Source organism: Ranitomeya imitator, chromosome 3, assembly GCF_032444005.1.
Source record: "Ranitomeya imitator isolate aRanImi1 chromosome 3, aRanImi1.pri, whole genome shotgun sequence".
In the NCBI taxonomy this organism is placed as follows: Eukaryota; Metazoa; Chordata; class Amphibia; order Anura; family Dendrobatidae; genus Ranitomeya; species Ranitomeya imitator.
Window position 1 is genome coordinate 248,796,527 of NC_091284.1, and position 15,046 is coordinate 248,811,572.

The 15,046-nt window shown below is 46.4% G+C and overlaps 1 protein-coding gene across 7 annotated transcripts in view; it reads right to left on the reverse strand.

Moving 5' to 3' along the window:
• Positions 1 to 15,046, reverse strand: part of AMPD2 (adenosine monophosphate deaminase 2) — a 285,686-nt gene that overhangs the window by 62,600 nt on the left and 208,040 nt on the right. For all 7 annotated transcript variants that reach the window (XM_069756340.1, XM_069756336.1, XM_069756335.1 and 4 more), the window contains 5 exons: positions 10,501 to 10,687; positions 9,335 to 9,476; positions 7,439 to 7,528; positions 1,273 to 1,402; positions 1,000 to 1,194 (listed from right to left, as the gene is read on the reverse strand). In XM_069756340.1, coding sequence (XP_069612441.1) covers positions 1,000 to 1,194; positions 1,273 to 1,402; positions 7,439 to 7,528; positions 9,335 to 9,476; positions 10,501 to 10,687 — 744 coding nt within the window. The remainder of the gene's footprint in view (positions 1 to 999; positions 1,195 to 1,272; positions 1,403 to 7,438; positions 7,529 to 9,334; positions 9,477 to 10,500; positions 10,688 to 15,046) is intronic.

Here is a 15,046-nt window from a genome sequence, read left to right on the forward strand (position 1 = left end):
GTAATCCCCTTAAAAATACTTTATTAATATAAAATTAAAAATTTTAAATAAAAAAAAGCCAGGTTATTCATTCTTTTTATCATTTTGGTTCGTTACTTCCCCTTTGTCTATGACATTTGGAGTCCTCTCAGTATGGGCTTTGTGTATCTGTGATATGATCATGTGTATGTGCATAATGGATAACACTATATCTGGCCAATACATCACATGTATCCTGTATTCTCACTGGTTTTCCCCTTTGCATGCTGTTACTAGCAACCCACTAGTAGCTGTGGGGAGTAGTTGAGCTGCAGGGGTTTCTCCCATAGGACAGCACAGCCCAAAGATGGGGGTTCCTGCTTTTCATTCACAACAAGAGACAAGCTGCAGCAATATGAAGGACATTATGCAGCAGAGCTCAGCTGTTTTTATCCAAACCAGTCTCTGATGTGAGGTAAAACACTTGTTACAAAGCTCAGCAAGATGCTTTTTTGTCTGGCTCCTCGCCTCTCCAGTGGTTAATGGACTGTGTCAAAGCCAAGGACACCTGCAGTCCATCTCCTGAGACTCCTCTGGACTTTTCCGCAGTGGACGGTAAGTTCAGGAGGCAGATGGAGTGGCAGAAGAGGTGTCTGATAAGTGGGGAAAAAGCAGATTTGTCTGATAAGATACATTACAAAGTTTCCTATATTCGCCCGTACTATTAATCTTTACAAGCTTATTGAAAGCATAGTTACATTTGAAAAATGACAGCATATTAAAGGTGTGGCGTACTAATGATATTTTCCCTATTAACGTCAATAAAAAAAAACGTTTGCATCTTAAAAAGTTTCATGCAGTTGACCAGTTCTTGTTTGCTATGGATTCAGTCCTAGGAATGTTTTCGAGAACTGTACACCTTAAAATCACGGTCACTATCAAGTACTTGGGATTTTCATGTGACCAGAGCAAGCTAAGTAAACCATGGATAAAAGCGTCTTATTTCCCCCAGGACTTTTCATGTGTAAATGTGATTCTCACCGCATGCACATCCAGAGTGTCCACGCTCAGATCATATGCTGTTAGGTTCATGTTCTCAAAGACCTGACGCAGAGTCTGTTCCTTCCCACCCTCTTCATGAACTATCTCTTCCCAATTCTTTTTCATGGCCCGTTTGATAAATCGGAGTAGATGCTTCTGATTCATACAAGAAGCTGCATGGATATGTGTGTCCACCTTTAAAAGTAAAGTTTAAAGTCAGTGTTATCCACAGTCAGCTTCATTGGCTAAAAATCACATTGGAAAAGAACACACCTTACGTATGTTGTAAAAGTCTCTGTGTGGCACCTTTTTTTGAGCTGCTAACTCTTTCATCTCATTCAATAAAACGTGCATCTGGAATCGTGAGCTGAGGTACTGCAGCCGCCGGTAACAGAATGACTTACTGCCGAGAAATGAAAAATATGGGACTCTGTAAACGATAAGCTTATAAGGATCGATACATTCACAACTTCGGGTCATCACACTTTTGATTTCGACAATCCAAAAAGTGTTAGCTTGTCAGTGCTGTTTTCTATCATTGGAGGAGGAGAGCAGCAGCAGGAGAGTGGAGAGAAGAACCTGTAAGTACAGTGGGAAGCTCAGACACACACACTAGAGGAGAATGAGCAGCAGGTGAGATGTGCTGGAGCTGCTGCACTGTGCAGGACGCACAGACATGGCCTCCACAGGTGAGATGTGCTGGAGCTGCTGCACTGTGCAGGACGCACAGACACTGCCTCCACAGGTGAGATGTGCTGGAGTTGCTGCACTGTGCAGGACGCACAGACACTGCCTCCACAGGTGAGATGTGCTGGAGCTGCTGCACTGTGCAGGACGCACAGACACTGCCTCCACAGGTGAGATGTGCTGGAGCTGCTGTACTGTGCAGGACGCACAGACACTGCCTCCACAGGTGAGATGTGCTGGAGCTGCTACACTGTGCAGGACGCACAGACACTGCCTCCACAGGTGAGATGTGCTGGAGCTGCTGCACTGTGCAGGACGCACAGACACTGCCTCCACAGGTGAGATGTGCTGGAGCTGCTGCACTGTGCAGGACGCACAGACACTGCCTCCACAGGTGAGATGTGCTGGAGCTGCTACACTGTGCAGGACGCACAGACACTGCCTCCACAGGTGAGATGTGCTGGAGCTGCTGCACTGTGCAGGACGCACAGACACTGCCTCCACAGGTGAGATGTGCTGGAGCTGCTACACTGTGCAGGACGCACAGACACTGCCTCCACAGGTGAGATGTGCTGGAGCTGCTACACTGTGCAGGACGCACAGACACTGCCTCCACAGGTGAGATGTGCTGGAGCTGCTGCACTGTGCAGGACGCACAGACACTGCCTCCACAGGTGAGATGTGCTGGAGCTGCTGCACTGTGCAGGACGCACAGACACTGCCTCCACAGGTGAGATGTGCTGGAGCTGCTACACTGTGCAGGACGCACAGACACTGCCTCCACAGGTGAGATGTGCTGGAGCTGCTACACTGTGCAGGAGGCACAGACACTGCCTCCACAGGTGAGATGTGCTGGAGCTGCTACACTGTGCACGACGCACAGACACTGCCTCCACAGGTGAGATGTGCTGGAGCTGCTACACTGTGCAGGACGCACAGACACTGCCTCCACAGGTGAGATGTGCTGGAGCTGCTGCACTGTGCAGGACGCACAGACACTGCCTCCACAGGTGAGATGTGCTGGAGCTGCTACACTGTGCAGGACGCACAGACACTGCCTCCACAGGTGAGATGTGCTGGAGCTGCTACACTGTGCAGGACGCACAGACACTGCCTCCACAGGTGAGATGTGCTGGAGCTGCTGCACTGTGCAGGACGCACAGACACTGCCTCCACAGGTGAGATGTGCTGGAGCTGCTACACTGTGCAGGACGCACAGACACTGCCTCCACAGGTGAGATGTGCTGGAGCTGCTACACTGTGCAGGACGCACAGACACGGCCTCCACAGGTGAGATGTGCTGGAGCTGCTGCACTGTACAGGACGCACAGACACTGCCTCCACAGGTGAGATGTGCTGGAGCTGCTACACTGTGCAGGACGCACAGACACTGCCTCCACAGGTGAGATGTGCTGGAGCTGCTACACTGTGCAGGACGCACAGACACTGCCTCCACAGGTGAGATGTGCTGGAGCTGCTGCACTGTGCAGGACGCACAGACACTGCCTCCACAGGTGAGATGTGCTGGAGCTGCTACACTGTGCAGGACGCACAGACACGGCCTCCACAGGTGAGATGTGCTGGAGCTGCTGCACTGTACAGGACGCACAGACACGGCCTCCACAGGTGAGATGTGCTGGAGCTGCTACACTGTGCAGGACGCACAGACACGGCCTCCATGAAACCTCTAACATCCAGACCACCGCTCAGACAGCTGCTTAATTGCAAGGAGAGTAGCAAATAGGTAGTTGCCATAGTCCCCCTGCAACCTCCCTTATCAAGGAGATAAAACAGAAGAATGCAGAGGTCGGGGAAAGTATTCCTGACAAATACTGGGCTAGTTAGGCACCATGCTTGTGCATGACATGAAACCCTCCAACACAAAATCTTCTCTGGCCTCAGTCTCCTGCGCTCCTCAATGTTACAGTGTGATATCAGTAAGTCTGGTTCATCTATTTGTGTACCCCCTATTATAATAATACAATGTTGTGTGATCTGTTTCTTTCAGGATGTAAAAGGGTTAACCCCTACCTCCCTTTCTGCATCCAGCTTGTATATTTTCTGTGATGTCGGTGCTGTGCAGAAGGGGAGGTAACAGTTAGCCTCCTCACCTGTGCTCCCTTCTGCATTGGATCCTATGTGGCTTCTCATCTCTGCTCTCCATCTATATACAGTGGGGCAAAAAAGTATTTAGTCAGTCAGCAATAGTGCAAGTTCCACCACTTAAAAAGATGAGAGGCGTCTGTAATTTACATCATAGGTAGACCTCAACTATGGGAGACAAACTGAGAAAAAAAAATCCAGAAAATCACATTGTCTGTTTTTTTAACATTTTATTTGCATATTATGGTGGAAAATAAGTATTTGGTCAGAAACAAACAATCAAGATTTCTGGGTCTCACAGACCTGTAACTTCTTCTTTAAGAGTCTCCTCTTTCCTCCACTCATTACCTGTAGTAATGGCACCTGTTTAAACTTGTTATCAGTATAAAAAGACACCTGTGCACACCCTCAAACAGTCTGACTCCAAACTCCACTATGGTGGAGACCAAAGAGCTGTCAAAGGACACCAGAAACAAAATTGTAGCCCTGCACCAGGCTGGGAAGACTGAATCTGCAATAGCCAACCAGCTTGGAGTGAAGAAATCAACAGTGGGAGCAATAATTAGAAAATGGAAGACATACAAGAACACTGATAATCTCCCTCGATCTGGAGCTCCACGCAAAATCCCACCCCGTGGGGTCAGAATGATCACAAGAACGGTGAGCAAAAATCCCAGAACCACGCGGGGGGACCTAGTGAATGAACTGCAGAGAGCTGGGACCAATGTAACAAGGCCTACCATAAGTAACACACTACGCCACCATGGACTCAGATCCTGCAGTGCCAGACGTGTCCCACTGCTTAAGCCAGTACATGTCCGGGCCCGTCTGAAGTTTGCTAGAGAGCATTTAGATGATCCAGAGGAGTTTTGGGAGAATGTCCTATGGTCTGATGAAACCAAACTGGAACTGTTTGGTAGAAACACAACTTGTCGTGTTTGGAGGAAAAAGAATACTGAGTTGCATCCATCAAACACCATACCTACTGTAAAGCATGGTGGTGGAAACATCATGCTTTGGGGCTGTTTCTCTGCAAAGGGGCCAGGACGACTGATCCGGGTACATGAAAGAATGAATGGGGCCATGTATCGTGAGATTTTGAGTGCAAACCTCCTTCCATCAGCAAGGGCATTGAAGATGAAACGTGGCTGGGTCTTTCAACATGACAATGATCCAAAGCACACCGCCAGGGCAACGAAGGAGTGGCTTCGTAAGAAGCATTTCAAGGTCCTGGAGTGGCCTAGCCAGTCTCCAGATCTCAACCCTATAGAAAACCTTTGGAGGGAGTTGAAAGTCGGTGTTGCCAAGCGAAAAGCCAAAAACATCACTGCTCTAGAGGAGATCTGCATGGAGGAATGGGCCAACATACCAACAACAGTGTGTGGCAACCTTGTGAAGACTTACAGAAAACGTTTGACCTCTGTCATTGCAAACAAAGGATATATTACAAAGTATTGAGATAAAATTTTGTTTCTGACCAAATACTTATTTTCCACCATAATATGCAAATAAAATGTTAAAAAAACAGACAATGTGATTTTCTGGATTTTTTTTTCTCAGTTTGTCTCCCATAGTTGAGGTCTACCTATGATGTAAATTACAGACGCCTCTCATCTTTTTAAGTGGTGGAACTTGCACTATTGCTGACTGACTAAATACTTTTTTGCCCCACTGTATATAATTGTCTAAGGGGTACTTTCGTCTTTCTGTTATCAACTTCCGTAACGGAAATCCCGCGTCGCTGATTGGTCTCGGCAGCTGCCTGTCATGGCTGCCACGACCAATCAGCGATGGGCACAGTCCGATTAGTCCCTCCCCTACTCCCCTGCAGTCAGTGCCCGGCGCCCGCTCCATCATCCCCACCAGTCACCGCTCACACAGGGTTAATGGCAGCGGTAACAGGCCGCGGTGTAACGCACTCCGTTACCGCTGCTATTAACCCTGTGTGTCCCCAACTATTTACTATTGATGCTGCCTATGCAGCATCAATAGTAAAAATATGTCATGTTAAAAATAATTTAAAAAACCAAAAAACCTGCTATACTCACCATCCGCGGCCTTTCCCGCTCCTCCCGACACTCCGGTGACCGCTCCATGCAAGCGGCAGGTTCCGGTGGCAAGGACTGTATGTGACAAGGACCTGCCATGACGTCATGGTCATGTGACTACAACGTCATCACAGGTCCTGTGCTCATACCAGCCCTGGGACCGGAAGCTGGCGCTTGCAATGGAGTGGTCACCGGAGTGTCGGGAGAAGCGGGAGAGGCAGCGGATGGTGAGTATAGCAGGACTTCAACGGGCCTTCGGAAGGTGAGTATATGTTTATTTTTTATTTTAAGTCTCTATACTACGTGGCTCTGTGCTGTATACTCCATCGCTGTGCAATATACTACCTGGCTGTGCAATATACTACCTGGCTGGGCAATATACTACCTGGCTGGGCAATATACTATGTGACTGGGCAATATACTACATGGCTGGGCAATATACTACGTGGCTGGGCAATATACTACGTGACTGGGCAATATACTACGTGGCTGGACAATATACTACATGGACATACATATTCTAGAATACCCGATGCGTTAGAATCGGGCCACCATCTAGTAAACTGTGATAAAGATGGTCTCTGATCAATTGCCTGTCACCTCCATCCCATCTTTCCCAGTATCAGCCCTCAAAAGAAAAGTAAACTTGTATGTTATCAACTATAAAGTGAAGCAGATTTCTGACATCATTAACTTCACTTTCTGGCATGAATGATAGAGAATTTGATAGCAATCCGTTGACCACTCCCTCCCACTAAGCGCCATCCACAGAAAAAAGTAAATCGAGATTAAAGCAAAAAATTATCTTTAAGTTTGAAAAAAAGAATAATCAAGATTTTAGGGCTGATTCCTGAAATTTTGTACAGCAGAAAATTGGAAAAAAAATCATGTCACAAAATTTTTGTGCAACGGGAAAATGTGCTAAATGTTGGGAGACTTTTTGCATTCTTTTTGCCAAAATGGACAGAAGCGACATGGGCTATGGTTCATCAAAAATAGTAGCATTTCTGGCCCAGTGCACACAGGTACATGTCACTAAGAAAAGGCGCAAAATTCATTATGTGGCATGCGTTTTTTAATGAATTTGGCATCTTCTATTTCAGCAAGACTGGTATAGCGTGATTGTGCACAAAGCCAGTCTTGATGAATAGGCCTCTTAATTACTTTTACACAATTACCCAAATTCATAAGGCAAAGACTGAAAAGACAATGCACACAACATGGAGAATAACAGCCACAGCAATACACCTAGACAGACATTTACTTACACTGGCATTTTATACACAAGTCTACACTGTGGGCAGATTAGGCAAATTCTATGGAATCTGCTCCTGCCCCATTTGTTGCCACTGAAGGATAAAATGTCACAAGTATTTGCACAAAATGATGTGCCACAAAATGTATTATTTTTTATGCCGTAGAAGTGACATACAGCCCTTGATTATATTTGTCCTCTGAGAACATAATACCATGTGGGATAAAAACACATTTCTTATTAACTGTGTGTTCCTTTATAGCGTAGGACCAAGTCCCCATACAAAAAGAACATTGGATAAATACTGAGCCATACGCCAACTCCTGCCTTTTACTACACTACTCACATGGGGCCATTGATAATAAGGGCCATCAGTATATTCATGTCAGCCACAAATTCTGAAAGATCCAGATATGGGAGGTCCAACTCTGTATTTCTGAAAGAAAAAGCATCATCATCAATAAATGTGGCATTCACACTGCCGGTATGACAGATCAAAATAGGCTTTAAAGGGAATCTGTCAGAAAGATCAACCCTCCTAAGGCGTCTATATGGTCATGAACATCACAGGAAGATGAATAAAGTATACCTTGATTGATATCTGAGATGCAATGTATTATCTAGAGAAATCCACGGTTTTCTTAATGTGCAAATTAGCTGTTAAAATCTATGGGTTGGACACTTATCTGTATGAGAATCTCCCTCTAGAGCTTAAGGTACCGTCACATTTAGCGACGCTGCAGCGATCTAGACAACGATCCCGATCGCTGCAGCGTCGCTGTGTGGTCGCTGGAGAGCTGTCACACAGACAGCTCTCCAGCGACCAACGATGCCGGTCCCCTGGTAACCAGGGTAAACATCGGGTTACTAAGCGCAGGGCCGCGTTTAGTAACTTGATGTTTACCTTGGTTACCAGCGTAAACGTAAAAAAAAAAAAAAAACACTACATACTTACATTCCGGCGTCTGTCCTCTCCGGCGCTGTGCTTCTCTGCACTAAGTGCCGTCCGGAAAGCACAGTGGTGACGTCACCGCTGTGCTTTCCGGCCGCTGCGCTTACACAGTGCAGAGAAGCAGAGCGCCGAAGGACAGACACCAGAATGTAAGTATGTAGTGTTTGTTTGTTTTTTACATTTACACTGGTAACCAGGGTAAACATCGGGTTACTAAGCGCGGCCCTGCGCTTAGTAACCCGATGTTTACCCTGGTTACCAGTGAAGACATCGCTGAATCGGCGTCACACACGCCAATTCAGTGATGTCTGCGGGAGGTCCAGCGACGAAATAAAGTTCTGGACTTTCTGCGCCGACCAACGATGGCACAGCAGGATCCTGATCGCTGCTGCCTGTCAAACACAACGATATCGCTAGCCAGGACGCTGCAACGTCACGGATCGCTAGCGATATCGTTCAGTGTGACGGTACCTTTATTTTAAATGAAAGGGGGGAACTACCAGTGCGAGACATGTAATGACTGACAGTCTGTTCTCCTGATGTCATTGCAGAGTTGTGTGTGATTAGAACTAACACTTTATCATCTTCCATCTCACAGGCAGTCAGTGTGGAGGAAGTGGAATACAGCTGAGCTGTCAGCAATAAAAGAAGAGAGTTGCAGATTTGTTTGTAATTATACAAAGCTCAGCTCTGCTGTACTGTATCAGTAATAATCATATACAGCCTGCAGTCAGATCTGGAGAGTGCATGTCTCACACTGGTAACACTACCTTTCCATTTGAAATAAGCCCTGGAGGCAGATTGTCAGGGAGATTCTCAAGACGTAAGGCTTTCTTTATAGTTAGAATACAGTTCACAAATTTCAACAGCAAGTTGAACTTCCATGTGGAGAACAATTCAGCCACAGCAATACTGATTCGCTTTTTAGAGAAGTCCTATTAAATCAGAGAGACTCGGCGCCTGCGCACTGCAGTACTTTGCTCTGCCCTCAACAGGACAGATAAAGTACGCGGCAGGAAGAAAAGAAGAGGACGTCATCGTATGAAGATAGGAGGCGCTGGACACAGACCGCGACACCCATCAGACCCGAATCAAGACCGCCCCCTGGGTGAGTATAATATAACCTCTTTTTCTTATCTTTCAGGTTACATCGGGGGCTTGTCTACAGCATTACAGAATGCTGTACATAAGCCCCTGATGGCGGTGGCCCTAGCTTATAGCTGAATTTTGGGGTGACAGATTCCCTTTAACACGTCAGTGATAATACTATATGTATACAGAAACGCTTACGTGTCTAAGACATCACGCTTTGTGAATACATGTATCACACCATCTACCATTTTTAGCCCAAATCCCAAGTCAGGAGGCATAGTGCTGGTGTCACACACTTCATATGGATGCTGGTCGGAAAAGGGAGGATGCACAGGAGCATCTGTGGGAAAAAAATTACATCTATGAAATGTAATTCCAAACATTCTGGACATTAATGATAAAAATTACAGCAAACAATACAATAGCAGTTGCTCATAGCAACCAGGTAAAGTCTTTGATTTTCTAATCTGCACCAAGATGCTAGGACGTGTCTAGGTGCTATAGGTAATACTTGTTTGTGCTGCCTTTTATACATAATGCCTGGGACAGTCACATATAATGCAGCCATCTGAGATGCGCGTTTTTGTGGTCCTGAAAGCTGCACCATATACCGTATTTTTCGGACTATAAGACGCACTGGACCATAAGACGCACCCCAAATTTTCAGAAGGAAAATAGGGGAAAAAATGATGTCTCAAATGGGGGTCCGTCTTACAGTCCAAATTCAGCTTATCAGTGAAGGGATCAGCACAGGTGGAGGAGTGGTCACAAGGGTCGTTCAGTGGAAATCCCATCCCAGGCTGGTGCGGTGCTCTGTGCTCCGGGATGGGCTCTGTGCTGGGGCAGGGGCTCTATGCTCTGGGGCAGGGGCTCTGTGCTCCTTGGCAGGGGCTCTGTGCTCCGGGGCAGGGGCTGTCTGTGCTCCGTGGGGTGCTCTGCCGGCATTTCATCAAAGCCCGGAGACCCCCGCTCATCAGTTAATGTCATGTTCCCGGAGGCCACCGCAACATGGCATTAACGGATGAGCGGGTGCCTCCGGGCTTTGACAAAATGCCGGCGGAGCCCCCCATGGAGCACAGAGAGCCACTGCCACTGCCATGGAGCACAGTCCGCCACCAACACACGACAGAGCCCATCCGCACCAGCCTGCATCGGGACCGCCACCACTGCCACCGCCACAGGATTTGTTAAGTATATTGCGACCATTAGACGCACCCCCATTTTCCCCAAAAATTGTTTTGGGAAAAAGTGCATCTTATAGTCCGAAAAAATGCGGTAACTTTTTTAGAAAGGTTGTGGCAGCTTCAATTATTTTGCTTCCCTTCGTGGTCACTTTCCCCCGTAAAGGTCTCTATGAACATTACCTGCAGCAACAGGGGTATCAGCGCTTTCCTCCTGCAGTGGACTATCTAAAGCCTCATCACTGAGCTTCTTCAGGTGCTGAGCAGTAGTTCGACAAAAGCTTTGCATGGACATATTCATATACTTTTGCCGAATAAATAAGGCCCGTACCACGCTCTTGGCTGCATCTAAAAGGTCAGTGAAAGGTACCTAATAGAAAAAACAGGACTGAGAAGCAAGAAGGAAAAATTGCTAAACTAATAAAACAGTACACTTGAAATACATGATAGAATTGTTGAGATTGCACAGAAATTAGTACTAAAATAACCAAAAATAAAACAGGTTATTGTTCCATAATAGCCCTATATATCTTTGGTAATTTAATAAGTAAGAAAGGTGGGATTCTAACTTTAAGAATGGAGTAATAGAGAACAGGGACTAAAAACCTATCATTCTCTGTAATGCTGTAGACCTGCAGCTGAAATACCCATCTAACCGACTTTTATACACTCCTCAAAAATAAAATTGCAACAGCAAGAAGGAATAATAGTGGGATTAAGGAAATCACAGGATCAGTGCATGGTAATGATAAACAAATATGGAAACATTTTCAAAACAATCCTGAATTATTCAGCATCGAGTATGAGCGCCATCCAGAAATACATGCACTTACATGCCTTGACATGTTATCTAGGGTTGTCTGAGGAATGCTCTGCGACACTGAATGTACTCGGGACAACATCATCAAGATCCATTGCTGGCAGCTCCCTTTATAATTCCAAACCAATGATGTCCCAGATGTGCTCCATGGAAGACACGTCTGGAGATGCTGCAGGCCATGGTAGCATGTTTAGGGAAAGCAAGCTGCTCACAGTAGCATAGCAACATGTGACCTAGTGTTGTAATGTTGAAAAATAGCTTCTGGGACACGGAGAAATGGCTGCACCACTGGTACCAAAACAAAATAATGTAACGTTGAGTTGTTAGTGTACCTGGAATGAAGACTAGAAGGATCCAGCTACTTTGCATTATGCCACCCCAAACGATAATCCACAGAGTAGGACTGGTGTGACGTTTACTTGTGAAGGAGTCTTTATGGCGTTGACATGTTTTCTCCAAACAGAGACGGGAGTTGTAATGGAGCAATGGAGGCTGGAATGGAGGTCTATCCTCATCAGCAAAGAGGTCTGCTGTTGTGTTACATGCATTGGTGACTGGACTAGAAAACATTTGTCAGACAACCATTAATAACCTCACTAATAGAATGCCAAGGTGTGCAAGTGTGTTTATTTCTGCATGTGGCTCTTAGGCCATGTTCACACTTTGCGGCGTCCCTCTGCGGGTTCTCCCGCAGCGGATTTGATAAATCTGCAGGGCAAAACCGCTGCGGTTCTCCCTGCAGATTTATCGCGGTTTGTTCCGCGGTTTCCGCTGCGGGTTTCCGCCTATACTATTGATGCTGCATATGCAGCAATATGCAGCATCAATAGTAATGTTAAAAATAATAAAATCATGATATACTCACCCTCTGATGTCCGGATCTCCTCGACGCTGCACCCGGCGGTCCGGTTCCAAAGATGCTGTGCGAGAAGGACCCTTCGTGACGTCACGGTTATGTGACCGCGACGTCACCGCAGGTCCTGGTCGCACAGCAACTCTGACCGGACGGCCGCGTGCAGCGCTGAGACTTCAGAGGGTGAGTATAACATGATTTTTTATTTTTATTCTTTTTTTTACCCCAAATATGGTTCCCAGGGCCTGGAGGAGAGTCTCCTCTCCTCCACCCCGGGTAGGAACTGCACATTAGCCGCTTACTTCCTGCAACGTGGGCACAGCCCCATGCGGGAAGTAAGCGGTTCAATGCATTCCTATGGGTGCAGAATCGCAGCGATCTGCACAAAAAGAAGTGACATGCTGCGGGTTTTAAACCGCTGCGTTTCTGCGCGTTTTTTCCCACAGCATGTGCACAGCGGTTTGCGGTTTCCATAGGGTTTACATGTAAATGGAAACGCTATGGAAACTGCTGCGGACCCGCAGCATCAAAATCGCGGCGGTTCCGCGGTAAAAACCGCAAAGTGTGAACCCAGCCTTAGGGTATGTGCACACGATGCAGATTTAGTGCAGAACTGCAGCAGATTTTTCTGCAGCAGAAACGCTGCAGAACTGCACTGTGATTTACAGTACAATGTAAATCAATGTGAAAAAAAAAGCTGTGCACATGGTGCAGAAAAATCTGCGCAGAAACGCTGCAGATTTCAAAGAAGTGCATGTCACGTCTTTTGTGCAGTTCTGCAGCGTTTCTGCACCCCTCCATTATAGAAATCCATTGGTAAAAAACGCATAAAAAACGCATAAAAAACGCACAAAAAACGCATAAAAAACGCACCTGCGGATTCTGCCAGGAGATGCAGATTTAGTGCAAATTTTATGCAGAAAATTCTGCACCAAATCTGCATCGTGTGCACACAGCCTTATACTCCATATTGAATAATTTGAGGTTTTGAAAATATTGCTTACATTTTACCATTTGCATGTCATTAATATTTCTATTCAGCCTGTGATGTCAATAATTCCATGACTTTTAATTATAAAAGATTAAGGATCTGTGGACAAACTCTAGGAATATAGACACCTGCAGGGTCAATTTTTTCCATTACTTACTTAAATGCATGTTTTAGGGCTAAATAATTGTTTGCAATTAGGTTTCATTAAAAAAAAAATTTGCACCTTTTTGGCATATTTGGCTTTTACAGGCTCTTTGTTTCTCTGCACATTGCTAGATGCAGAATAAGTTAACTGCGAATCAATCAGCGAGCTCTTCTAATAGAAACCTTGCAACTTTTTTTAAATTGTCATTTTCAGAACTCCCCTGTGCTGATTTATGACTACAGACCAGTTGACTATGTGGTCATAAATCAGCAGAAAGAGGCTCAGAAAACCACAGAAAAGAGTTACAAACTCTACTCAAGTAACAAATACACTGACATATTCTCAAATAACTCTTTCTGCAGCCAGCAATGTGCAAGAAGGAAGAGAGTCTGTTGAAGCCAAAAGGATAAACATTTTTGGAGAATACACATGGAAGTCATCTGTGTGACATGCAGAGGAGCCAGGGAAAAAGAGCTACAGTAAGTGCTGTTCCCCGTCACCGGGTGCCTGACAAGGCTCTCATCATTCTCCTCTGCTCTGCCGGAGATCAGCGTGAGCAGGGGAGAATAATGAGAGTTGTATTCAAGAGAGAACAATGACAGCAGACGGCAGCTGATGGGACTATGACTCCCATCACCCTACACCTGCTGCCGCTAATAACAGTGACAGCAGGAGCGGCTGATGACAGTATACCTCACCCGCCACTTGAGCTGTAAATAAATAAATGAATGAAAAAACCCGGCCTGGGTTTCCCTCTATTTTCTATAACCAGCCAGGCAAAACTAGTTATAGCCCAAAGCGCCGTCCCTTGATGTGCCCTGATGTGCGCGCGGTGATTCCGGATGTGTTCATTGAATACATCCGGAATCACCACATCGTATTCATAGACCGGGTTATTTATCTTGCGGAGACAGAGCGTCTCGGCAAGATAAATAGACATGCTGTGGTCGGTAAAGACACGCCGCATGTCCAGATAACACAGGGCCGCCGGATGCAGCCCTGCACGCATAGTGGAGACGGCATTTCATAAAATCCCCTCCACTATGCTGTAACATCTGGACGATGCGGATTGGAAGCTGTGGATGTACACAGCATCCAATCCGCAGCAAATCCTGATGTAATCCAGCACGTGGAAACATAACCTTATAGGAACCTCTCCATTACTAAGCCCTGGGCTTGATGTCACCTGACAATGCAAAGGTGACATGAACCCCACAAATATGAACCCCACTTGCCACCGCTACAGGGCAAGTGGGAAGAGCCGGACAAAGCACCAGAATTGGCGCATCTAATGGATGCGTCTTTTCTGAGCAGCTGTGGTCTGCTATTTTTAGGCAGGGGGGCCTATATCAATGGCCACTTACCAGCCTGAGAATACCAGTTCCCAGCTTTATCAAAGCTGGTTGACAAAAACAGGGGGGACCCCATGCCGTTTTTTAAATTATTAATTTAAATAATTAAAAAAACAGTGTGAGGACCCCCCTATTCTTGATAATTAGCCTTGCTGAAGCTGGCAGCTGAGGGTTGCAGCCCCCAGCTGTCAGTTTTGCCTGGCTGGTTATAGAAAACTAGATAGTAGCCCGATTCTAACGAATCGGGTATTCTAGAATATGCATGCGCAGTGTATAGCACAGCCCATGTAGTATATTGCACAACCTACGCAGTACATTGCCCAGCCCACGCAGTACATTGCCCAGCCCACGCAGTACATTGCGCAGCCCACGCAGTACATTGCGCAGCCCACGCAGTACATTGCGCAGCCCACGTAGTACATTGCGCAGCCCACGTAGTACATTGCGCAGCCCACGCAGTACATTGCGCAGCCCACGTAGTACATTGGCCAGCCCACGTTGTATATTGCGCAGCCCACGTTGTATATTGCGCAGCCCACGTTGTATATTGCGCAGCCCACGTTGTATA